The sequence below is a fragment of the Triticum urartu genome, chromosome 7A (assembly GCF_056163025.1).
Source record: "Triticum urartu cultivar PI428250 chromosome 7A, HENAU_Tu73, whole genome shotgun sequence".
Taxonomy (NCBI): domain Eukaryota; kingdom Viridiplantae; phylum Streptophyta; class Magnoliopsida; order Poales; family Poaceae; genus Triticum; species Triticum urartu.
The window spans coordinates 719,649,749-719,676,190 of NC_141879.1; the positions used below are offsets into that span (position 1 = coordinate 719,649,749).

The 26,442-nt window shown below is 44.8% G+C and overlaps 1 protein-coding gene and 1 pseudogene across 3 annotated transcripts; one reads left to right on the plus strand and one right to left on the minus strand.

The window, feature by feature from the left end:
* Window positions 1-1,489: 1,489 nt before the first annotated feature.
* On the minus strand, window positions 1,490-4,168 carry LOC125518756 (Tetratricopeptide repeat (TPR)-like superfamily protein). Of its 3 annotated transcripts, none has more exons than XM_048683611.2 (2): window positions 3,810-4,168; window positions 1,490-3,397 (listed from the first exon to the last, which is right to left on the minus strand). In XM_048683611.2, exon 2 carries the CDS (start codon window positions 3,275-3,277, stop codon window positions 1,490-1,492), a length of 1,788 nt encoding a protein of 595 aa, XP_048539568.1. In that variant the 5' UTR covers window positions 3,278-3,397; window positions 3,810-4,168. The 3 variants fall into 3 exon arrangements, with proteins under 3 accessions (XP_048539568.1, XP_087392087.1, XP_048539569.1); XM_087535961.1 differs by lacking the exon at window positions 3,810-4,168 and adding an exon at window positions 3,497-3,612; XM_048683612.2 differs by lacking the exon at window positions 3,810-4,168 and adding an exon at window positions 3,480-3,606.
* Window positions 4,169-11,971: 7,803 nt separating this feature from the next.
* Window positions 11,972-14,503, plus strand: LOC125519462 (uncharacterized; annotated as a pseudogene).
* Window positions 14,504-26,442: the final 11,939 nt, after the last annotated feature.

A 26,442-nucleotide genomic window follows, 5' to 3' on the forward strand; every position in this document is an offset into this window, starting at 1 on the left:
TAAAAAGAGAAGTCTCACATGGGAACAGACATTTTAAGTACTATTTCTATCTATAGTTAAGTGTTTTTAGCCCCCCGCCCCTCTTTTATGGTCATATTCTTGGGAGGCATACCTCACTACTCGCTAGCAGTGTAGCACTATGGCAGCGAGTTCATTATGCGTATGACTGCAGTAACCGATAGCTCGACTAACATGACAGCCTTGTATGATGAGAGGCAGCAGTAATTAATTATTTTTAGTGTAGGCCTGAAGTATGACATAAAAGGGGATCACGTACCGAATCCATCAAGAGAAGCGACAACAATCTCTCCAGGCAATAGGCTGAAAACCTCTCGCCAGCCTTTGAGTTAGCTGATGAGCTTGTAACATGGCCAGTACTCTTCACAACTCCAAATAAAAGTATTCTAGCAGCCACTTTCTCAGACATTTTGGTGATCAGCTTCTTACCCCTGCCAGCAACCACATGAGGTCATTCTTTCAGACCGACAACAAAAACTAATATTTGATTGAGATTATGTTCATGCAAATTGTGTAACTAAGCTCAAGGAAAAAATTCAGTATTCCCATCGAAACAACTAATCACAAAATGAGACATCAGGATTAGTTGGACTAATCAGCACAAGCTACATAAAACATGCGGTGCTATGTGCCTCGAGTTCGCTGATGAACAATGTGACAATATGACATCATTCACAAGGCACAGGGCTCAGACTCCTTGTTCATTTGAATGAATCTTCATGCTCAAATGATATACGGTATATTTAGCACCTCAAGATTATATCAACATAACATACTTAGCAGTAAAGCAAGCTTAAAAACATCTATGCCGTCGTCACAAATAAACAGTAAATACACACCCCAGTCTAAACCTTAAAAAAAATGCAGATATTCACAATCACGGGGCATTCAATACGGGCATAAAGATCAAACCAAGGCATCAAGCCATAGCTATGATTCAACAGAGCATGACCAAAAAGCTACTTAGCACCAGGGATAGCAAACTACATACCTAGAAAAAGGCATGTAAGTTCCTGCATGATTACATGAATAATTTAAAGAGATTGTCCCGACCTATCATAAGATTTGTAACTCAACTGAAATACTCTTAAAGAACAATAAGATACTCATGCTGGACACTGTACCAGGGTATGAATTATGAAGTGCCAAAAGCCAGAGACAATCCCAGTTCCTCACCACTTTAACCTTTTGGGTTTTGTAAGATGAGTTGCATATCTTCTAAAAAGAATTCAAATGATTTGTTGGAATAAGTCGGGCTCATATTGTGCAAATGTGATAAGTCCATGCCCATGGAGACTATGGTCAACAAAATCTTGCCGCTGACTCCCTTTGGAAGAATGTCAAGATTCGTTGTGCACTCAAACATTTTGACATTGTCCTTTGACTTTCTTGTGGAATACTCAAAGATTTGTTGTTTTCCCTCTGTATCACAATTCACAAAGTTGACAATCACTTTGCTTTCAGCCTTGAATCACCAGTAGTCATTGCAAGAACATGACCCCATCTTGAAGTGATGGAATCTATTCAGATCCCTCACAACAAACTCACGCTCCATAATGTCACTTATGAGCTTGAACGCGTCATGGCAGTCGCAGCACATCCTCAGGTTCTTCATCACCCTGATGGTCATCCCCTTGGGGGTAACCAGCAAACCAAACCCCAAAGCCAATAACTCGCTGTGCACTCCAACCATCTCGCCTTTCCCGTCCTCTCCATCCTCTTCATGAGCATCAAAGACTCTGGTACTACCTAGTCCACCCTTGTAACCCTTCTCCCGCATCTTACCCTCTAACTCATCAAGCAACATCATCACTTCACCTGCCCTTGCACCGGCGGGTGATACCAATCCGGCGTAGAACACGTACGGTATGTCTTTTATCTCAATCCAGCTGCACCCAGGGTCTTTCTGTATGCCTCGTCGTCTCATGTTCGACCATACAGCAGCAGCATTGTCAGTCTGGCCGGCTGAAGTGTATGCATTTGACATCACTACCAGTGCACCTGCTACATCTTGGTTGAACTCTGACACTCTGTGGGCAGCCCTGGTGGCTAGATCTAAGCGCCTATGTGTCCGGCAAGCTGACAGCAATGAGCTCCACAGCATGAGGGCATCACGGCCTTCAACCTGCGCTTCGTTGGCCAGCTCAAATGCCTCCTCAAGCCGTCCTGCTCGGCCGAGCATGTCAACCGCACATGTGTAGTGGCTGGCGCATGGATGGATGCCATATTTGCTCTGCATGGAGTGGAGGAGATGGAGGCCAGTATCAACAAGACCTGAATGGCTGCAAGCATGCATGACGCCAAGCAGTGTAACACTGTTCGGTAGCACATCTCGATCGATCATCTCATTGAAAAAAGTGAGTGCGCACCTCCCAAGACCGTACTTTGCTGCTGCCACGATGATGGAGGTATAGCAGATGACCGATGGATGCTCAATCCTGTCAAATACCTTTCTTGAGTACTCGTAGAATCCACACTTGGAGTACATGTCAACCAAGCCTACAACAATCACGCCATTGCATCCATGCCCAAACCGAAGGACTGTCCCATGCACAGACTTGCCAACTCCAAGCCGCCCAACACCTGCACACGCATTCACAACACTTGACAGCATGAAGTGGTTGGGCGCCATGAAATTGCTTTTCGTTCTGAACTCGGCAAAAAGTTGGATGGCCTCACGCCCAAGCGCATTCTGCGCGTATACAGACAGCATCGAGCCCCATGAAACTGCATTCCTCGCCGGAGCAGCCATACCATCAAACACTGCACGTGCAGTCTCCACATCTCCGGCCTTGCCATACATGTCAATGAGCGCGGTGGCAACAACAGCATCAGACGCATAGCCCTCGACCTCAGCACGGGCATGCACTTTCCGCCCAAGTCCAGCATCAGCAAGGCGTGCGCACGCGCTAACGGCAGTCGAGAAGGTGAAGGCATTCGGTGGCACACCGCTGTGAGACATGTCACGGAGGAGGGAAACAGCAAGGCGAGGTCGGCCGGTGCTAGAGTACCCAGACATGAGGGCTGTCCAGGAGATGACGTCCCGCTCGGGCATTCCATCGAACAGGTCGTGAGCGCGGGCAGTGACGCCGCATCGGCAGTAAGCAGCGATGATGTGGTTGCAAGATGAGACAGCGGAGGCGGTGCCGACCTTGAGCAGCTTTGCGTGGGTGGCGGCTACAGACGCGTGGTCGGTGGCGCCGCGCAGTAGGTGGATTAACAGCGGCGTGACCGTGGCTGTGGTTGATGTCGCCGCCATGGGAGTGGATTGTCATCCGAAGGTCATTACGTTCCATTCTCCCAGAGAATCAGCCCACCACTAATACCTCCTCTTAATACCATATACGAATGTAGAATTTGGCACAACTGCTACTTCTGCCTGCAATTCCACACACACAAAAAAAAAATCAGAAGAACTATTGAACATTCAATACAAATTGAACATTTGAGAACCAGATTACCCTTTAAGCAAAATCACCTATAATGCTAGCTAAGATGGTCCAAGGTTTCAGGCAGCCTCTCTCTTACATCAGAGCACAACTGCAAACTTAAAAACTGAAACTTTCTAAATGACCACCAACATGATTAAGTATCTTATAATCAGTTGAAGCCGCATTTGTTTTCCCAGCATTCGAAAGCCCATTATCCAATGTTTCTAATTTCATCAGCCTGCGGCAAATACGATGCCGTGGTAAACTAATCTGGTCAGCAAGCCGCGGCAACACATATGACACTGAGTTGATATGCGCGAGCTAGACAGACATGGAAACAGAATCGGAAAATCGAGTTACCAAGGCGTGCGGCGTCGCGTCGCTGGGCAGCTCCGTGGACAATCAATCCTCCTCGGCCTGTCGGGTCCGCGCCGGATTGGGAGCGGACGCGCCTCCCGGGCACCACCGGAGGAGGAGGAGGAGATGTGAGGCGCCGCCGGCGCGATCTGTGGCCCGCTGCCGCGACGCAGCGACGGGTGCAGCGGAGGCCTGCTGGGGCTGGAGAGCGCCGGGGCCTGGGCGACGGCAAGCGGCACCTCCCCTTAGGACTCGACGAGCAGCCGGTGGCGGCGGCGCGTGGCGGCGGGAGGAGATAGTGGCAGGGGCGGATGGCTGCTACTGTCATTCTTCGGTCGTCGCCGATTCAGATAACGGACGGCCGTGATTGAACAAGGAGAAGAGACACGGATGGCCCAGATAAACTTTTTTTTAAAAGCAATGGCCCAGATCAACTTGCTTATATTGGGGGGCTAATTTTCTGTTATTTACGTTCGGGGTAACTAGGAATTGTCCAGTCTATACTCTCTCTTTTTTTAGAATCTGTCCAGTCTAGACAGGGAGGAACAAGAGCATGGATGAATCTGTCCAAGGTTTGTCAAAGTGAATGTCGATGCTGCCTTTCATGAGGATGCAGGTAGAGGAGCGACAGTTGTAATAATCCGAGATGAGAAGGGACAGTTTCTGGCTGCCCAACATAGATACAATGATTTTGCTCCAGATGCTACAGCTATGGAGGCCAGAGCAATGCGTGATGGTCTTCAACTTGCCAACTCTCTAGGCTTTAATCGAGTGCAAGCAGAATCAGACTCCCTTGAAGTCATCCAATTTTGTACAGGACAAACTCAGTGATGGGATGCTTCGGCAGCAGTCTTTGCGGAGTGTTTGGGCTAGCTAAGTTTAGTTTTTTTTTAATGATCGTAAAAAAAAAGTTTAGTTTTTCAATAAACTCTCAGGTTGTTGATTGACGAACCACCGGGGTGTGTTGTAAATAGTCTAGTGAACGATGCAATTTTGATCTAAATTAATAAAGCTAGCCATGATGGCCTTTCCTTAAAAAAAAGGAAATTGTCCGATTAGTGTATATCGTTCATGCCATGATCATGAAAATACTCCACTTGTTTTGAGGCTGGTCGTAGTGGGAGTATTATAGCTAGTATCATACATGTCAACTAGGCAATTTTGATGAGATGACGTAAAATTAAATTTAAAAAAGGTTGAGTATCATATTATGATACCGTCTCATAATAAATTCTATACTACTATTTGTCATGCATGCCAATATATAAGACTACCTATGATACTACTCGATTATACTACTACCTCTGTCCTGATTTATTGATCCCGTTCGTATTTTGTGCTAAATTTTAACTTTAAATTTAACTAACAAAATGTTAATGCATGTCACTGAAAAAAAACTCATTGAAAAATATGTACAAATATGAATCGAAGGATATATTTTTTTATGATATGCATTCATATTTTATCATTTAAATTTATGGTCAAAATTTGACACAAAATACAAGAAAGGTCAATAAACTAGGACGAAGGTACGTAGTGCATATATACTACTATTACAACAAGTGGCGGAGCTACATGGGGCCAACATGGGCCATGGCCCCCCCAAGCTCACAAGAAAACATGTATATACTCCTTTGTGTTAGGCATATTTTCGGCTCAAGCTCCGCCGCTGATTACAACCAGCATGAGGAGAATAGTAGTGTCGCTTAGATTTCCTTCCTTTCACCGCCCACTGCTTGATTATTTTTAAGAAACACCTATAACTTTATCTGTATCTATCTATATATACCTCTATATCTATACATATGCTTACGGAAATTGCCCCCGAAGCTTCAAAATATTAGCCACCAATGTCACTTATAAGTGATAAAAAACCGTTTTACACAAAGTAATCCCCGGCCTGGGCCGGCCCATGCAGTAGGGACCTCCTATACTACGCTCTGCACGCTGAGACAAGACGCAACACGCCCGTTTGGGCCGACCCAAGTTTGGGCGGCCTATTTTCTTAATTTTGTTTCTATTTTTATTTTATTTTCATTTTTTTCTACTTTAAATATCCTGAGACTTCACAAAATTCTGAGCATTAAAAAATTAGTATTTTGAAATAAAATTTTTAATAAATAATGAAATGTCTGTGGATTCAAAAAATGTTCGCGATTTTAGAAAAAAATGTTTGCTTATACAAATATGTTCGAAATTTAGAAAAAGAAATTTGAAGGAAAAAAATCATGATTTTAAAAAAATTCGTGTATTAAAAATTGTTAATGAAATTGAACAAATATTCACCAATTCAAAAAATGTACATGAATGAAAAAATATCCTTAAAACTCAAAATCTATTTGTCAATTACAAAATAGTTTATTCATTCGTAAAATGTCCACTGATTCAAAAATGATCATGCATTTCAATAATGTTCATTAAATCGAAATAGTGTTCATGAATTTCAAAAATTGTTCCATCAATTTCAAAAAAAAAACTTCGTCAATTCTAGAAATTTTTGGTGATTCAAAAAATGTTATAAAATGTTCATAATCTGTAAAAAATGTTTGAAAAAAGAATAAAATGTTCATGAATTAGAAAATGTCCTTGATTTTAGAAAATTTTCGAGGATTTGTAAAAATGTTCACGAATTTAAAAAATGTTCATGATTTCATGAAATTGAGAGTGATAGTGTATCTCGATGATGCAGCAAAATATGGTCATGGCCATTGAAGATTATGAATTTTTTTCTGCTGCAATACATGGGCACTTTTGCTAGTAATAATAAAGAGGCTATTGGTTCTTGCGGTACATCACGGAAATTTTCCATAAAATTTCCCATGCAGTATGGACCTCGTATACTGTGCTCTGCGCGATGGGGAACACGCAGCACACCGGTTTGGGCCGGGCTATGTCCGCGCGGCCTATTTTATATTTTTTTAATTTTATTAACTTTTCTTTTTTGTTTTGTTTCCTACGTTAAATAGTTTGCGACTGCAAAAAAAAATTAAAATATATATATAACATTGAACTAAAATATTTATAAATCACAAAATGTTTGCGATTTTATAAAAAATTGCTTGTTCGAAATTTTCATAAAATATGTTCGGGAAATAAAGAAATGTTAATGATTTTGAAAAATTTCACGTGATTATTTTTATAATGAAATTGAAGAAAATTTCACCAATTGAAAAAACGTTCATGAACGAAAAAATATCCTGAAAATTCAAAAACTGTTCGAGACTTATAAAATAGTTATTTCTTTCATATAATCTTTGCTGATTCAAAAAATGATCATGCATTCAAAAAATGTTTGCTAAATCAAAAAAAGTTCATGTATTTCAAAATTTGTTTCACTAATTTCCAAAATAATGTTCGTCCATTCTAGAAATGTTCACCGATTCAAGAAAATTGTTAAAAAATTGTCACAAGTTTTAGAAAAAGTTTGCAAATAGTATAAAATGTTGATGAATTCGAAAAAAGTTCTTAATTTTTAGAAAATGTTCAAAAAATTGTAGAAGTGTTCATGAATTTTTAAAATGTTCATGAGTTTTAAAAAATTGTTCCTGATTTCACGAAATTGAGAGTGATAGTGTATCTCGATGATGCAACAAAATGTAATTATGGTCATTGGAGATTATGAATTTTTTTCATCCCGTTGCAGCGCACGGGCCCTTTTGCTAGTATCTACTAATAAAATAAGATGATATTCCTGGTTTCATCCCGCTTAGGTGATTTTATTCGTTTCGGACTTGTTTATAATATAATATCGGTTGTACTAAAAACTGACCTCTACTGCTCTTTTTTACTATAATACTTGACTTGTTACTGTTATACTAAATTTGGTTTGTTACTGAAATTTGACGAGAAGGAAAAGATTACAAGGAATTAGAAACAAGGAGAAAAGAGCTAGCTCAAGGAGACGTTAATTCATAATCTTTACTATTAAACTGGAGTCAGTACGTTTGTATTTCCACATCCTGTTGGTCGGCCACCAATTACCCAACAGGGAAGGTGCCGTCTCCGCCGAGTCTCAAAGCTCCTAGAAGAGCATGGTGCATGGCGCGGAACCCTACTTCAACAGTATTTTTTGCCCGTTGATGTTCAGGAGATACTAAAGATTAAAGCGTCCCCTAGGCTGGGGGCAGATTTCCTTGCACGGGGTGCAGAACGTACCGGTATCTTCACCGTACGTAGCGCGTACCGGCTGGCGCTTGAGGACAAACTTCGTCCCTCTTCAGTCGCAGCGAGCAGGGCACCGGACGGGCGACGTGCCGTCTGGGCATTATTATGGAGGTGCCCTGCTCCTCCTAAGGTGCGTGTGTTTGCATGGCGTTTGGCTACTAATTCCCTTGCCACATGGTCTAATAAATTCAGTCGACACATGGAGGTTACTGATATATGCCCATTATGTGGTCTCGAGCGCGAGGACACTTTTCATGTGTTTTGCAGGTGCCCTCGGGCGGTGCATTTGTGGCGAACTATGGCGGAGGTGTGGAGTATACCGGACATCGAGTCAGTCCGGAACACCGGCCCGGAGTGGCTCCTGAACCTAATTGCAGAAAGCAATGAAGGGGATCGGCTGCGCCTGATTATGCTGCTGTGGAGATGTTGGCATGTGCGCAACGAGATCACTCATGACAAACCGGCGCCGCCTGTGGAGGTATCTCGCCGCTTTTTGCAGAGCTACGTAACCTCACTGCTCGGGATCCAGCAGTATCCGCAGGGAGATTGGGACAAAGGGAAGATGACCATCCAACAAGAAGGTGCAGAGCAGCCTATATCGCAAGTGGGAGGTGTGCCACGAAGAGCACACAAATGGAGTCCCCCACCCGCCAACTGGACTAAGCTGAATGTCGACGGCTCCTTTTCCCATGATGACGGGAGGGCCGGGGCGGGAATGGTGCTCCGTGACCAGGAAGGGGCCATTATTTTCTCCGCGTGTCGCTCGCTATGGTCGTGCCCGGACCCTCTACATGCCGAGCTGGCTGGGTGCATGGAGGGCATAGCTTTGGCCCTCCAATGGACGGAGCTGCCGTTTATCGTCGAGTGCGATAGTCTACAGGCAGTGCAACTGATCAATGCCTCAAGACAAGACCGCTCACAGTACGCCATGGTGGTCTCGGAAGTGAAGCATCTTATGAGTGAAAGGGAGTGTCATGTCATTCATATTTCTCGAGAGCAGAATAATGTAAGCCATGCGTTGGCGAACTTTGGAAGGACGGAAGACCGTACTGTGGTCTGGCTCCGCTCCGGCCCGGACAATATCCCTAGCTTGTGTAGGGAGGACCTTCTTGGCTCTTGAGTAATACAATCCCTTTTACCCCGCAAAAAAAAGTACGTTTGTATCCTTGCCTACAGGATTTCTTACTTCTATCACTCGACCTGGAAAAGACTTTGGACTAAGTCTTAGATAGTTGTCCTGGTGACATTTTGTGATGCTTGTGAAAATGTCATTTCTGGCTGGCTAGGGATTCTGAGATCTCCTATTAGGCCTAATTAAGGGACCTGCTTAATACATCAAGCAACCACATCTTTTCAAGCTTTTTGCTGACTGGTCCATGTAAACTGCAGTGCATTGGGACCTCAGTTTTGGCAGTCGGTCATTCAGCTGCTCCCCGTCCTCCGTATTGGGACCTCCATAGCGGTCGGATCGGGATCTGCGACCATGTTCTGGTTTGACCGCTGGGCAGGCGACTCCCCTTTCGCAGCTCGGTTCCCCGATCTCTTCTTCATCGCTGTCATCCCGACGATCTCCGTCGAACGGGCCTTATTGACTTAGGGCGCCTCGCGTTCCGGAGGCCATTTGGGCCTCCGGAAGCTGCCGCTTGGCAGGAACTTCTGGATTGCATCGCCCTTCATGAGCCGGATGTCGATTCTGGCCCGGACGAGGTCCGGTGGCGCCTTGATCCTTCGGGGCAATTCTCCACCAAGTCCCTCTACTCAGCCATCGCCCCCTCCACTGCGCCGCCCCCCTCCTTGCTGTTTGGCCCATTCGCGTTCCTCTGAAGATCCGGATCTTCATGTGGCAGTGGATCCGCGGTCGGCTCCCCTCCGGGGTTGAGGTCCGCAAGCGCAATGGTCCGGGTTCCGACTTGTGCCCGCTGTGCAGTACCCCCGAGGACTCGAACCATATCTTCTTCAACTGCATTTCAGCCCAGTTTATGTGGAGTTGCTTTAGGGAGGCGGTCGGTGGTAACTGGTGCCACACCAACTTCCCTGACCTCTTCGCCGAACTCCAGACCTGCCCCCCCTGCCCACTCGCCACATTAGGTGGCTAGAGATTGGTGCTCTCGCGTGGACCATCTGGACGATTCGCAATAAGCTTGTGATTCAGCGCTCTCCGCTTCGTCGGGCTACTGACGCTCTCTTCAAATTGTCTGGTTTCTTGCAGCTCTGGCGGCCGCTTAGCCGTCCTCAGGACAGGGACGCCATCTCCGCCTTCATCGCCGATATTCGTTCGATGGCGGTCCGCCTGTCGCCGCCGCCCCCTCCGCTCCCCCTGAGCCTGACTAGATGCTTGGCGCACGCTCGCCTTGGCTTCGGCCTTTTATGTGCTTTTTTTTATTTTCTTTGAGCTTGTTGAGTTGTGCCCTCAGCAGAACCTTCGGATCTCGGTGTGTTTCTCGGGTGTGTGTGTTCTGTACTAGACCTTGTATGTGTGCTTTGGGCGGTTTGCTTTATTTATAAAGCGGGGCGAAAGCCTTTTTCGGTAAACTGCAGTGCATTCAATATCTTGTGAAGCTTCTTTCTTATAACGAACACACCAATGGATCAAGTGGTAGGGACATGGGAGAGACAAGTTGAAGGCACGGGCGTGTAGGTGTCCTTGGTGATATTGGGCTATGTTAGGGTTAGTGGTAGAGCAACAAATCATTAAGAGGACGTAAAGTGTTAGGCTATTCTTTTTGTATGGGTGATTTTAATCTTGGGGTAGGAGGGTTTATACAAGTGGAGCTACCAGCTCTCTTGCAATGCTAAAAAAATAAAAGGAAGGGACTTTGAGATTTATGATGCATAACATTACAAATTTGTTTTGGGCAATTTTTGAATTTATGGATGAATATTATGCAAGCCATTTGAAGTTAGGGACGATGGGAATGACTATGGCAATTTGGCGAACTTGGAATAAGCACATACGGATTTGGAGCAGGTGACAATGTAGGAAAATGGCGACGTAATGACCGAGGAGCTGAAGTCGAGCGGCTCATGATAGATTCACTTGTTACTACATGGGTTAGGGATTAAAATGATGACGTCAATTTGGTAGACTTGGAGAAAACACAAATGAATTTGGAGCCAGGTGACAACATAGTGAAGCAATGGCACAATGACCAAAGGAGAGCTGAAGCAAGAGGCTCGTGATATATCCATTTGTTTGTCCGTGGCAACGCATGAGCATTAAACTAATCCAAGTTATATTTCAAATTAAACATAATCAAATGTTTAAATCTCATGTAAATCATCAGAATTCAGAGACAATTAAGTGCACGGGTGGTGGCTACCGTCGAGAAGTCTTATCCGCCTTGTCACCGGTGTCTTTGCTTGATTTTGCTTCGACCGTAGCCGCATGATCTTACCCGCTAAAAGGAAGACAATACGCCACAACCACGTCGACGTAAGGTTTTGTCCCACGTTGACGACGTAAGGTTTCTAGAACTGATATGGTAGACCGTATTTATTAATGAACAACATTGTCATTCCTAAAAAGTTAAAATATTTCTTACCTTGCCTCTCGATCAATAGATAGATGAAAATCTAGTTGTGCGGCTCTATACATGGCCGTGCAAAGCAGCCTTCTCAGTAGTTCGGGCAAAACTTTTGTCCCTCTTTTTTTGGAAGCTCATGCGACCCGAGGTAAAGATATGCTTAACTTGCATGTCCTCGTCTATTTTCAAGAATGTATATACATTTAAATCGGTGATTTTTAGAGTCAAAACACATGAAGATGTGTTTTATTTATGTAGAATAATCTTTCTGCGGGAGACTATATTTGTGTCCGCAGCAAGACGTTTGTGACAACTTCATCTATCTTGATACTCTGATACCACATTCTTCAGTAGACATATTATGAATGTGCATGTATTGATAATTTGGTATGGTGCGTCTATATCCATGTTGTAATCGGTATTTTCTAAGAGGTAAAAACCAACATTTTTGTGGTACACAGCGCTGGCCGCTGGGTACCTCCACTTCCTCACGAGGTTACAGGGAAAGCGGCGGACTGGAGCAGCAACAGCGATGGCCGGAGCCGGCGAAGACGAAGCAGCCTCTTCTCCTCCTCCTCCTCCTCCTCCTCTAGATCAGGAAGTAAGTTGCGTTATCATCCTCTCTCCTCTCCTCTCCCGCAGGGGTTTCTGACAGATCGATCCATTGCTGACGCGGGGTTCCTGTCGCCATTAACTAACCTGTGGATCCTCCCTCACTGCAGCAGCCCACGGAAGAGGCCGCGGTGGCGGGCAAGCTGACCAGGTTGGAGCACCAGCTCGGCGCCGCCGACGCGCCGTCCTTCCGGATGGAGGACCTGCCTGCGGTAAGTGGCTGCTAACTTCCATTCCGTCAGCTCAGTTACTCTGTTTCCCCCCTACCATTACAGCAAGGGAAATAAAGTGTTTACTGGAAAATTTGATCTTTGGTGTGATGCCTGCTGTGTTCTCCACGGATCTGAACCTGTAGAGGGGAAATATTTGGTGTTCTGTTTTAGTCGTTGCCTCGGGGCTTCAACTACTGACCACTCCATGATTTTCCTGCCTCATGTTTTAGGGCATCTTGCTTTTAATTTGTTATCAGGCTGAATACGAATCAACTTTCTGGAAAAGATCATGAAGGACTGAGTGAAACTACTGCAAAAAAATTGCAGTTTGCATCGGATTTCTCTTTTCAAATATATACACTTTCATCCTCATTTTGTCTACCGGTGGCCGTGAGTTCTAGTCAAAATTCAACCCACCTATAGTTCATATCCTTTCTTGTCGCAGGAGGTTCAACCTGTTATAATGTCACTGCTGCCACTGGAAGAGGCCGTGAGGACAAGCATTGTTTCAACAAGTTGAAAAATGCTCTGGAGATTCCACTGTAATCTATGTTTTGATGATCTCAGTGATCCGGATTCTGACAGCGATGACGAGTTCGCTGCTCAGGATAGTACCAAAATAAAGCAAGCAAAGTTCATTGAGACTGTAGATTCGGTTATTCAACAGCACAGTGGGATATGAGTCAACAAGTTCAGCGTCAGGTGTGGCCTGCACAAAGAAGACTCTGATCGTCTTGACAGGTGGATTTCGTTTGCCACTTCATCAAAGGCGAAGATAATACATTTTGATCTGCTAATAATTGATGGTCCATTATATGGAGTTCACCACTTCCCTCTTGAGGCCTTAGATGCTCAAGATAGCTCATTTGTGCAGTCATTGTTTCTCGCTGCTGTTTCTATAAAGCCACACTCAGGAATATGTGGCTTTACAATACTCAGAAAGCTTGTTCTGAAATCTGTTCAGATATTCGGGGATTTTCCTGGCTTGCTTGCAAAGTGTTCAGCACTTGAGGACTTGCAGATCATCAGCTGCTCTCGTGTTACTAGTTTAAGCGTACCACACAAACTCGATAAACTTCAACATTTGCTAATTGATAGTACAAGGGATATCAAGACGGTTGAGTTTCATGCTGTTGATCTTGCTCATTTTGAGTACAGAGGGGAAGTGATCCCTATAGTGCTTCATGGTTGCTCAAAATTAGAGAAGGCAACAATAATGTTTATGGCCACTAAAGCAGTGACCCACACATTCACTGCAGTTCCAAGCATTTTGCCCGTAAAGATATTACATATGCAAGCTGTTATATCAAAATATGCACAGGTTGCCTAGTTTTTCTTTTTTCTTTTTGCTTACCTCATAGATAGTTCTTCAAAATTGGTGTTACTGTTATGTCATCTTTTTTGTCCGGGTCATGTTTCAGTTGCAGAAGCTGCCAGCAAGACCACAGGGCATGTTTATGCATTTGAGGCATATGACTTGCCAACTAAGTGTAAATTGTAGAGAAGCAAATTACGATAATGAAGTTCTTCAACTGGCCCATTGTTTGGATGCTGCACCCGGACTGGAGACATTGCACTTGCATGCGAGTGCAATTTTATTTATTTAGAAAGATTAATATATGGACCTTCAGAAAAGAACTGTAGTTGGATTAGTTTGACCAAATGATTGCAATCTTCCAATGCAGATGTTCTATATGATATCCAGTGGTGTCTCCAGTGCTGAGGTGGCGGGTATGCGCCGCCATGATCATCTCAAGACGGTCTTCATGAGCGGATTTCGCTGTTACAAGGCTCAGATTGAGCTGGCGTGTTGTGTCTTGGGAAATGCTTGTGTTCTTGAGCAGCTGACGATAGAATCAAAGGTCACAAACACAATATGGGCGGGTAATTATTATGCGTGGAATAAAGGCCTCGAAAGAATTTTACCGAGGGTCTGTGAGTGGGCACAGATCACCTCGGAGCGCTTCAGTAAGGTGATCACCGTGTTAGGTGCGCCCCTTCACAGTGAGTAAACTATCCTTTCCCATATATGTACTACGTGCTATTGAATAATCTTTGGTAGGCAGTCTTGAGCATTTCAGTGTAACTGGGAGAAGTTTATTCGTTCATGTAATGCTTCTGTAGTGACTGTTTGGTTACTATTTGTGTGTCCCTCTTCTCTTAGGGAGAAAAAAGAACAATTTATCTATGTGTGTCCAATGCATGTATTCCTTTCCGACCTGTAAGATGGTTATTTGTCCTGGTATGCTATCTTTCGAGCTACTGAAAGAACCTGAGTCGTGAAAATTCAAATAAACTTGCATCTCTATATGTACATTTGCCAACTCTTGAAAGAAGTGAAGCTGTAATGGGAGCTCACTGGTAACAGAACTTATACCACAAAATTTATGCATCGTTGGCTTTCCTATCTCGGAGTCCAAACCCCATATTTGGTCAAATCTGGAAGCTAAAAATTCCTTTGAAGATTTTGGTTTTAACATGATAGGTTATCCATGATAGAATAGAATCCCTACAAAAGAACAAGTACTTCATAGACATGGGCCTACTGATAGCAAGTGTCCCATGTGCAGGGAAACTGAAACAACTGATCATCTTTTCTTTTGTTTTCTCATTGCTGTCTTTGTCTGCTCCTTCTGTTCGGGAGGTTTTGGGTTGGAATTGGCACCCTCCATCGGTCCAAGACATGATTACATGGCTGAAATCTGAGCCGACTGGGAGCATTGATTATCTTTGCATTGGGATGTACAGCGGTTCGGTGGGCTCTTTGGAACATCCAACTGACTGACGTTATCTCTCACACATTACTTTTCCTGCAGCAATGGAGGCTTCTTTGGCCCAGCAAGACGCAGGATCTCTTCACCACCATCATTAGCGAGTGCCGTCATCGCCTTCTGATTATTAGGAGTAGATCTTAATTACTGGGATGCTATGCCGCTCAGATTCTGTAATCCCCTGATGTTTTTAACCTCACTGTATCCTGATCCTGGAGTGAGTTAGTATGTTTCTCTGTTAGGAAGTCTTGCACTCCGTTCTCTTCACTGTGATTATTCCAATGTACTAACTGGTACCCTCCCCCACAAAGTAAACTTTGTTACCTTTTGCTCCAATGAAAGGCTGTCTTTAGGTTCGCCTGTCCCGGTGAAAAATGAAACACCTCTTCAAAGTGTATGCTAAGGTACCAAATCCTCAAGCCATACAAAACATCTACATGCAACATGACATCTTGCCGCTCGTTTGGTTTGGAATTGTGGTGAATTTGCCGGGTTTTTTCTTTGCGCGAATGTGAACTGAACATGGGGTTGCCCTGCAGCATATTTTGCTGATCACCCGGTTCACCGTGTCGACAACACCTGTAGAATAGTTAAAAAAAAAGACCACCTGGAGAATGAGGGCGATGACCGACGGTGCGCCTGGCTGTAGTCGGAATGTCGGATCCACGTCCCCTGATGAGAGCACCATTGGTGGGTAGGCGGCACTGGTAGCAAGTTCACACTCAGATACGCAACCCGACCATGACTGATCTAATGGCCTATACACATCTGAACTGAAGCCACAATTGCAGGTAGCAATTACCATTGGCGGACGATACTCTGCCGAGCGCCACAAATAACGCACCCATTCAGTTGTCATTTCCTCAAATCACGGGATACAGAACCGCCATTCTGAATCCTGCCTCCCCAACACGGGAGGCAACCGCGCCGCCCGCCGCTGCCCAACATGGCCCGGTGAAAAACGAAACACATTTTCAAAGTGTATGCTATCTCAGCCGTGACACGAACGGCAACCTCACGACTCGCGACAGCTTTCGGGTGGTACTACAGAGTACCTGATGCAACCACTAAGTAGTTCCTAGCTGAAGATCCTGTGGCATGGATCTAGTAAAAAATTCTAGACGAAATTTCCCACGCACCCATTCAGTTGTCATTTCCTCAAATCACGGGATACAGAACCGCCACTCTGAATCCTGCCTCCCCAACACGAGAGCCAACTGCGCTGCCTGCCGCTGCCCAACATGGCCCGGTGAAAAATGAAACACATTTTCAAAGTGTATGTTATCTCAGCCGTGACACGAACGGCGACCTCACGACTCGCGACAGCTTTCGGGTGGAATACTACAGAGTACCTGATGCAACCACTAAGTAGTTCCTAGCTGAAGATCCTGTGGCATTTTGGATCTAGTAAAAAATTCTAGACGAAATTTCCCATGCACCCATTCAGTTGTCATTTCCTCAAATCACGGGATACAAAAACGCCACTCTGAATCCTGCCTCCCCAACACGAGAGCCAACCGCGCTGCCCGCCGCTGCCCAACATGGCCCGGTGAAAAATGAAACACATTTTCAAAGTGTATGCTATCTCAGCCGTGACACGAACGGCGACCTCACGACTCGCGACAGCTTTCGGGTGGAATACTACAGAGTACCTGATGCAACCACTAAGTAGTTCCTAGCTGAAGATCCTGTGGCATTTTGGATCTAGTAAAAAATTCTAGACGAAATTTCCCATGCACCCATTCAGTTGTCATTTCCTCAAATCACGGGATACAGAACTGCCACTCTGAATCCTGCCTCCCCAACACGAGAGGCAACCGCGCCGCCCGCCACTACCCACGCATGGCCCTGCTCCTCCATGTTTAATGTCGTTGCAGGCGTGAATGCAGCACTTCCGCCGCCGCCCCCATTCCCTCATCCCGTTGCCCTCTTCCGCGCATCCGGCGATTCGGTGCAATGGCGGGGGACATGTCTTTCTATCAATCCTATCTCTCTCTCTCTCCAGATCGTTCTCTCTCTCTCTCTCTCTCTCTCTAGCAATCCTTCTTGCTTCCCCTGTTGTCTCTCTCAATGCCACTGTATGCAGGTTTTGACAGGTTTGTGTTGGCAGGAACTTCAGTTCACGCTCTGTTGTGGTGGATCTCACTACGCTCAGGAGGTGTTCCACGAAATGCAAAGCCAGAGAAAAACTACAGACAAGACACAGGTTCAGTTTTCTCTTCAGGCGATGAATGCCTTTCTCTCTTTTGCTCTGGCTAGCAACATAGCCGGCTCCTTCTTTTTTGTGTGCAGTTGCACAAACACACACACACACACACACACACACACACACACACACACACACACACACACACACACACACATGTACGCCGGCTTTGCTACATCAACGGACAATTACGGAGGCTTTACGGGCATCAGCGCCCACCCCACCAGTTAAATCAGGGTCGTACAGGACCCATCATGAGACCCTCTCCCGCATGTGACACTTGGCGACACGAATCTTAAAGCACAACCTTCTCTAATCTCTCCAGCGGCGTTGTGATGCGCCATGGCTGCTAGCCACATTGCCGCCGGCGTGCTCCTCGACGTCAGGTACACCACCCCAGCTCAGCGCGCTTCATTCCCGTCGGAAACGGAAACGTCCCCGCCGGCCACGGTGATGTTCGTGGGCGCCTCCAAACGCACTATGCATGCTGCATGCACTCTTTGGCTGCGGCCGAATTCACTAAGTTTGCTACGTCTGGGCACCTGTAGATGACTCAATCAGCACGTTCCTGTAATTTGTTGGTGCTTGACTTGAGCTTGGGGCACCGAGGTGTGTGGTCGTAAATGGTTGGGGAGAGCAGCGGGGATGGAGCTCCGGTGCTTCTGCAACAGAGCGGCGGCGAGCCGGCGACGACGACGACAAAGCGAGCGTTGGCAGCGGCGACGACGACGAGCGAGCGCTACAGCGGCCGAGGCGGCGAAGTAAAGAGCATTAGGGATTTTGGTAAATGGGATTCACGATTTGCTACTAGGTAAAGAGGATACTCAAACAAATTTGTGCTTTGAGATTGGTTTCTCCAGGTGTCACGCGCTAGAGAGGGTCTCGCAATCGGTCCTATACGACCCGGGTCGTATAAGATTTTCTTCTGTTAAATTAGGGGGCGGTTAATTAGAAGGAGAAGGTTATTTAGCCCAATTAAAAAAGAACAAGTCAGCTGATCCATAAAGTCCCGTTGCTTTAGTCGTGTGTCTAGCATTTTTGCATGTACTATTTTTTTACCCTTATTTTCAGATTTCCCCACTTTTCTGTGTGCATTTTTTTTGCAGGGTAAAGGGAGATTTCTATTAACTTAAGGTGGCTAGTCAGCCACAACCAATTTTACAATGTCACTCATACCCGAGCCCAACCAAACAGCAGTACGACGCATACTTCTGCCATGTACAACAAGAGCATGACTCACTTTATTCTGCGAACGTCTAATAGCAGTAATCGAAATTTCCCTAGGGTCATCCACAATCATCCTCTGAATTTTCATGACGAATGCACGCGATCGCGACCAGTCCACCGACCGAGCGTTCAACATCATGACCGCTTCGGTGTTGTCCATCTCAACCACAATGGGGCGGTCTGTGAGGTGTAGGGCGAACTTGAGTCCTTCCTTGCACGCCGCAAATTCAACATCTAGGCTATTATCACATGTGATCGCTCTACATGCGGTAAATATAATTTCGCCCCTTTCCGAGCACAGCACCATACCGCCACCCGCCTCGCCCGTAGCTGGCACGTAGCTACCATCAACATTCAGCTTCGTCCAACCAGGACATGTGGAGTCACCTAGTGCAGCTCTTCCTTAGAGCATCTCCAACGGCCGCACAAAAATTTCGCGCCCAATAAAAGTTATAGCGCGCCATTGTAGCATTTTTAATGCACCGGGACCAACTTTGCTTTAGCAGACGCCCAAAAAGCACACAGTGCAAATTGTGAAGCGCGCGCAATCCGGAGCCCAAAATATGCTGCGCGCAATAGCGTTTTTCAGCGCGCGCCCAAAACTTTTTAGCGCTACAGCATTTGTTGGAGCTGTTCGGTGCCAAAAAAAATGAATTTTTAGTGCGCGGAGCTCTTTTTGGGCGCCTGTTGGAGATGCTCTTATGCTCCACAGTATGACAGCTAGCATCAGCTCCCACCAAGGTTTTGATTTTCGGTTTGTGAAATTTTTCGCCTAGGCTAAGATGGTCGAATTTCGGCCATTTTCAAAAATTTCGGCACCAGAATTTGGCAGAAATTTGACCAAAATCTAGTTTTTCGCCGAAAGATATTTTTCATCCCAGACCGAGATGGTCGAAATCTGTTTTTTCGACCGAAATTCGAAACACAGCTCCCACCTGGACGACCATCTTGCCCTTCACCATATCTCCATAAGGCCACTGGTGGATACACAAGAGAGAGTTGATATATCCTTGGAGGAATCTGCGGGAAGCTTCCGTCGGTGGAGGGATCTTTCCATGGGTTATTTCATTGCACATGTACCACGCATGCCACATGATCATAAGCAGTACCATGCACGTGGTGTCCGAGAGTGGTTCCAGCAGCGAGAACAGCCATTCCGGGCCTGTGTGCGTTTACTAGACGGTTATATGAATATGTGTCATTTTCAGTCCAGCAAAATCTATGTCAGTTCAAGTTTACATTGAGCATTTTTTAGTTCTCTCTCCTGTTAGGATAATTAGGTAGTTTTACTGGGCCATGCATATTCGCTTCGTGTCCTTTCTTTCAGATATTTGGCAAATTAAATTTTCTCACCCAGTGTTCAGTTATTTTTCTCATTTTATTTGCTGCTCGTGTATGTCTGAGGCCGGCTCATGTAATGTGATGCATCTATGTAAAGAATTTGGCTAAAATGTACTACACTACACTAGATGTAGATCCAAAGATTAGATACTTAATAAGGATCCTCGAATTTAGAAAGTCATTACAGCAGGGAGGAGATCATGGAAGTCATTCAAGGTAACACACCTGACTTGGGTCAGCTCCAAATTGCTATTCTGAATATAGTTTAATTCACATACATAATAAGCTATTTGATGCATTTCTTGTCCCTAGAGACTTCTCAGGTGCAGCCGGTATCTTTGAACCATCAACACCGCCTCCAGCTGACGCACCCTGGGCCGCTGACATCTGCTTAGGTGATGGCAGCGGCCGGGGTTGGTCTTCTTTTTGACGCACATGCCTTACCTCTCCAAGATCTGTGGCTCCTTTGTTAATTATTTAACCTCAGGCGTGCATTGAGAACTATGATAATGTCAGTGCTTGTGTTGCAAGGTTCTGTAATATCAAGTGTTGTCTTGATCGAGCCTTGTGTACACGTGAAGTTCACTTTGTACAGTACCTTTTTTAGGAAACTTTTGTACAGTACCTGAAGCAATAATTTGGCCATACATGTGATTTAATTTATCATGATTTTTAAATTATAATATCTCAGCCATAGACAATAATTTGGCCATACATGTGATTTAATTTATCTGGAAACTTTCCTAGAATTACAAGATCACTTATTTAGGTCAAGTTTGTATGTCTTATACATTAAAAATTCCCTCCTTCATCCAATGCAAAGAGAGCTTTAGAAAACTCAGAACTCAGAAACCTATTAGTTGGTCCCCTAAAATACCTAGGGTATATATTGTATATCCCTCTACTTGTATGGATAACATGAAATCATTTGAGAACTTATGTGCATCTTGCATTCTGTAGTAACCAGTGCAAATATAGCCGATGCCTTCCTTTCTTTCCTGGTGCATGGCCTTCTCTCTCTCTCATCCTTTAATTCGTTTCCTCCATGGTTCATGGCAACGAATGACTATATTTTCTTTGATTCTTTATTAGGCGGCTTATCGGTTTCAACTGGGAAACATATAAAAGTTGGTGAAACTTGATCGAAAGGAGCGAGCTGAAACTATTTATAGCGAAACGACCGGTTTCCTAGCACATACTATGACATAGCTGAGCTGGCTCCCATGATCTATACGTGACAGCGAAGTCTGGAGATCTATACGTGCCAATATTTTTTCGTTCCTCCTCCATTGATTAAAAAAAATGAGAGGAGGCCTACCTCGGCCCATAATAGTTTGTTCAAATAATGGGCTGGGAACACATATATGGGTCGGCGTAGGAAAACAATTAATCGTATGGAGAACTATGAAAGTCTCCATCCTTTAACATTAGGTAAAGATAAAGATATATACTTGTCATTTTGATTGTAAAAAAACCTAAAACAATTGTTTAGAATAGAAAAACCACCGTTTTGGTATTATTACACCTTTTTTATTTGTAATCGCATTTGCATTTATGAAGACGTATTTTGCACGTGCACGTTTATTAGGGTTGAATAAAAACACATCATAGTTTCCAAAAAAAAATGATGAGGCGTGCATGCACCTGCGTGCCCTGCACGATGTCCTTCTCCCTCGCTACTTCTTCTGTATGGAGGAACGACCCCTCAGCCTACTGCGCGCCCACTCATCATGGTCATGTATACATGGATTCTAACCCCTAAAAAAATGTACACATGAATTCAAGTTAATTTTTTTTCCACGTACGGTACCTGAGGCGTGGCCTACACTGCCATGCATCATGCTCATCAGCTCCCAGTAATGCTAATAATACATAGAGTAATGCTAGAAATACAGAGTTACACGGGATTTACAAACTGGTGAGCTTTGATTAGAAAGAAAGAGCTTTCTTTCTAACTAACCTCTCTACCCTGATTTTCATGAATGTGGGCCCCTCCTCTCCCTCAATCTCCAGTCAAAACTCGCCAATTTGTAAATTCCATGTAACTCTATGTATCTCTAGCATTACTCCATCAGCTCACCTCGCTCCTCTCGTCGACCACCCGCTATATACATGCTTGCATAATACTTTGTGCTTCCTCTCCTTCCTCCTCTCATCCTCTAAGTACGAGTTATCTCCCGCCCTCCGTCCATGGTCCATGGTCTTCTCCTCTACACCTATGGTCTTTATCAGTGGCGGAGCTTCATGGGGCCAAAGGGGGCCATTGCCCCCTACTCCAGAAAAACTACCACTAATTATAGGTTTGAATATCAATTATTTCTTAGAGTTCATGCATAATTTATCTTCTTCGTCACCTCAACTCTGATTGCCCCCTCAAGCTAGTACACTACATCTACATGCTGGTCCAAGGCGCACCACCACCACCCTTGGCGTCGACAGCGCCAGCACACTCGTCCACCTCGTCGTTGGCACCACAGTTGGCGTTGAGGACATTCGTCGCCGGCAACGCCGGCGTTGAGAATCTTAGCACTACGTGTTGGAGCCCTACCTTTGGGATTGTGCATGCGCTCTCGGAGCGAGCAGCCAGTACCCCTCCTCCGCCGGGAAGCCGCCGGAGCTCCCCCGGCGACAAGGAGGAGGGCACCGCGATGGTGCACCTCCCCGTTCGCTGCAGCTGGCACCGTGATGGGTCGATCGAATGGCGTGGGCGTCGAGCGCGGCATCCACGCGATCGGTGCAGCGCACCTCACCGAGCAGACTCGGCGAGAGGATGGTACCAGGTCTTCAATCTCTTGTTCTTTTGGTGGTTTTTGCTTCCGATTCCTCTATTCGTCATGGGTAGTTCATCGTGGAGTAGTAGTTTTCGGGCTCATAAAACCCCACTTTCTGCAGTAGGCAATTTGGAAGTTTTTAGCATATGGGTCTGTTTAGGGCGCATCATGCGACATCTACTCATGTACAAAATTGTGGGCTTGTTTCGTTTTCTTTCTCTCAGTCCTTTGTAATTGTTTGGGAGCACCTATAGCTCAGCAGAAAAAAAGTTGACTGACGCAAACTGTTATTGTTTTGGTTTCCACTGATTAGGCCTACTGGTCAAGATTTTTAATTTCGGAAAAAAAATAATTTCTGGCCTCACCAAAATATGTGGAATTTTGGAAATTTTGCATATTCTGGATTTTTTAGATTTTAAATTTCACTTAATTTTAATGAATTTTAACACAATTTATTTATTTTTTAAATCAGTTTGAATCTACCTTGAAATTTCGGTGTTAAATATATTTTGGACCCCACTGAAATATGCGAAACTTCAAAAATTTCACTGAAATTTCGTTGAAATTTTTAACCCTGCTATTGGTTGTCTTTTGGTTATCCAGTTGCTGCTGTGTAGTGAGAGGCGAAAAATCAAAATCTTGCGTTCTGACGCAACAGAGTAAAAAGTATATATCAGGGCGGCTTGTTCCCAGTAGGGTTCCGTCAATGCATTGAGCACTGTTGCTCTGTATGATTAAAGATAAATCTTACTCCTATTTTAGTTTCAAGAAAAAGGAGCGGACGTGGTACGAGCTCTACAACAAGTATAAAAATGTGACATGGTTGGTTACTTTGTCATGGTTAGAGTGATAGTGGTATCCCAGTCCATTAGGGTTCAAGTCCTGGTGCTCACATTATTCCTGAAATTATTTTAGGATTTTCGGTGATGCGTTTTCAGTGGGAGGAGATGCTCCCGTCAACGACGACATGCCTACGATGATTTCGTAAATCTCAAGATGATATGGCGACTTAGTCTCTCGAAGGTGCTCATAGAGGTAGGGTGTGCGTGTATACGTTCATAGGGTGAGTGTATGCGCATATATATGAGCGCTTGTGTCTGTACTGTGTTAAAAACATTTCAATGTATAAAAAAAGAAAAATACAGAAAATGGAACATGACTAAAACCTGATGAAAACACATTTAAATGAGATAAAAAAATCTAACTACTTAGAATGGAAAAACTGAGTTAAGATATGAAAAGATGTTTTGAACTGATACATGAACAATGAGCTGAGAGGGGACGATAAAATCTTCTGAAAATGTATACTATTCTTTTTAATCCATTGTACAACGAATTGTATGAATGTACAGTGTGCACGTGCTTCGTTTGTGCACTGATGCCTGTATTTTGTTGAACCTATAGCTTGATGCATGATTGATCGCTCAGGCTCACGTGTGTTCCGTTGTTATTCCACTAAGGCTGATCGACGTAGAACTTCTCTTCACAAAAAGTTGTTAATTGCCATGCAGCTGGAACATGGCGTGAAAAGGCTCATCTCATTCTCCTTTTGAAATGCTTTGTGTGTTAAAGCTCAGGAAAAAAATTACATGATGAACATTTTATAAACAATTTCAAAATTTTCATTCGGGTGTTAAAAACAATTTTTAAAATGTTCATGAATTAGAAAAGCATTTTCAAGATACGAGACAAAACATTTTATAAAAATGCATGAGGAACATTTTATAAAAAAGCGATGAAAAATTTGAAAATGCGCGATGGATTTATTTTAAAATGAAGCAAACATTTTATAAGTCGCACGGTAGAGAAAAAAAACCAAAAAACGAAAAAGTAAAAATATACATTAAAAAAATCCGCTACTGCTGGAAATTTTACAGAAAAGCCCTTGAGTAGAATAACAAATGTGAGCACCTAGGAAAAAGAGCAAAAATGGGGTCTTTTTTGGATAAATGTTAAGTTGTTCCAGAAAAACTGGGATAAATATTAACTGGATTAAAAGACATGTGTTGTTGCTAAACTTTTGAAAGGATGACAACCACTTGATTTGAACACAAAAATAGGCCGTTTGTGTGTCAAGGCCAAATGCATGACAAGGATGGACTTGAAAAAAAATGAGGAGACAAAAGGGTCAGGCGTGTTATGTGTCGAGAATGAGCTTGCAACTGGTACAAAAGGGTGTGGCCATTTGCGTGTCAGTAATGAACATGGAACTGTGCTAAGGCGGTCGAGGACAGAAGTTCCTTGTCAATGGTGAACTTACAACTAGAACAAAAATGGTTGACCCCCAGTTGTGTGTTGATGGTGGACTTGCAAATTGGCAAAAAAAAAGATCACCGCTCACCCCAGTTGCATGTAGATGATGGACTTGTAACTAAGACAAAAAAGGTCGAGCCCTGTTGCGAGCCGAAAGTGGACTTGCAACTGGGCCAAAACAAAAGAAACGTCGGGCCCTAGCTACACGTCAAGGATGGACTTGCAACCAGGGGAAAAAGACATGCTCCGGTTGTGTATCAAGTGTGAACTTGCTACCGAGGCCAAAATAAATAAATTCTATACCTAGTTGTATAATCGGGAAGCCTTTGATTGAGTTGTGTTCCCGGAACTTATTTTCAGTATATAACCTATCTGACCCTCACAAAAATCCTTATTTTTTGACAACTCAACATCTTTCTGGTGATGTTGATAGTGTAATTTGCCGCACATACACGTTTCTTTCATAGTTCATCATTTATGCTACTATATGCTTGTGTAAACAATAGTTTATGGTATTTCACCTAACAAAAACATTTCTTCCTCATGTGATGATGACGAAAACAGCTTGTAGAGAAGTTTTCTTGCACACAGAACCGTATCTGGAAATTTTGTCCATGTTTTATTGCAAGGATCCTATGTATTCATCCTATCATACGTAACTTGCTTATTGAGCTGTGCATATTTCCCCGCGCCTTCTTCTCCTACCGTGACCGCCTCAATGAGACGTGCTCCGCCTCGCGGAAGCGCTTGGTGGTCGGCCAAAGGATGTCATGGAGGTGATCAAACTCCCTCCACGCCCTCTGGTCGCCGCTGCAGGAGAGGGCACCACGCTCCCTCGCCTGCACGCGGACCCATTCCCGGACCTGGGGGCGGATGACGGAGCTCCCGGCCTCATCGTCGTGGCAGGCAAGCTTGTGCGGCGCCGAGCTACCGCATCCCCCTCGGCCACCACGCCCACGTCCTCCACTCGACATCGAGGCGGTCAATGATTCGCTGTGCATGACGAAAATGCCGGCTGGAGAGAGAGAGAAATTTGTCGCAGGAGAGAGAGAGAGAGAGAGAGAGGATTGCGATGGAGGAAGGTGGGGGATTTACCGGATAGAAACCCTAAAACGCATCGGATCAAGTAAATATAGCGGCCACGTTGGGGTTTTACGGGTCACCGGTATATTTTTTATGGGGTGGGCCTTTTTTTACACGATCTGCTCGAGCCAAAATTTTCACATTTCTTGTGACTCAGCCGGGATTGTAAGGGCCGGCAAGCTTATATATATGGGGTCTTCTAAGAGCATCTCTAGAAGATCCCTTCAAAGCTCGCCGGCCCATGTTGGGTGATGGTCGGCCTATGGGGCCTTACAAAGCGAGCCGGGGATGAGGACGTTGTGTCGTTCAAGGCCACGCGCAGAGCAAGCGTAGCGGCCAGACGATATAGGAGGTGTGGCGTGATCAGGGCAGCCGCACCGGCAGACCGCGGACGCGGGCAACGGTGGAAGGGATTAGCACCAGCTCCAGCAGCTTCTCCGCCACCACTACCAGCAGGCATACACATGGCGCA

What these genes read in the sequence shown, in the direction of transcription:
- LOC125518756 (XM_048683611.2), bottom strand. Translation starts at nt 3,277, where the DNA reads ATGGCGGCGACATCAACCACAGCCACGGTCACGCCGCTGTTAATCCAC.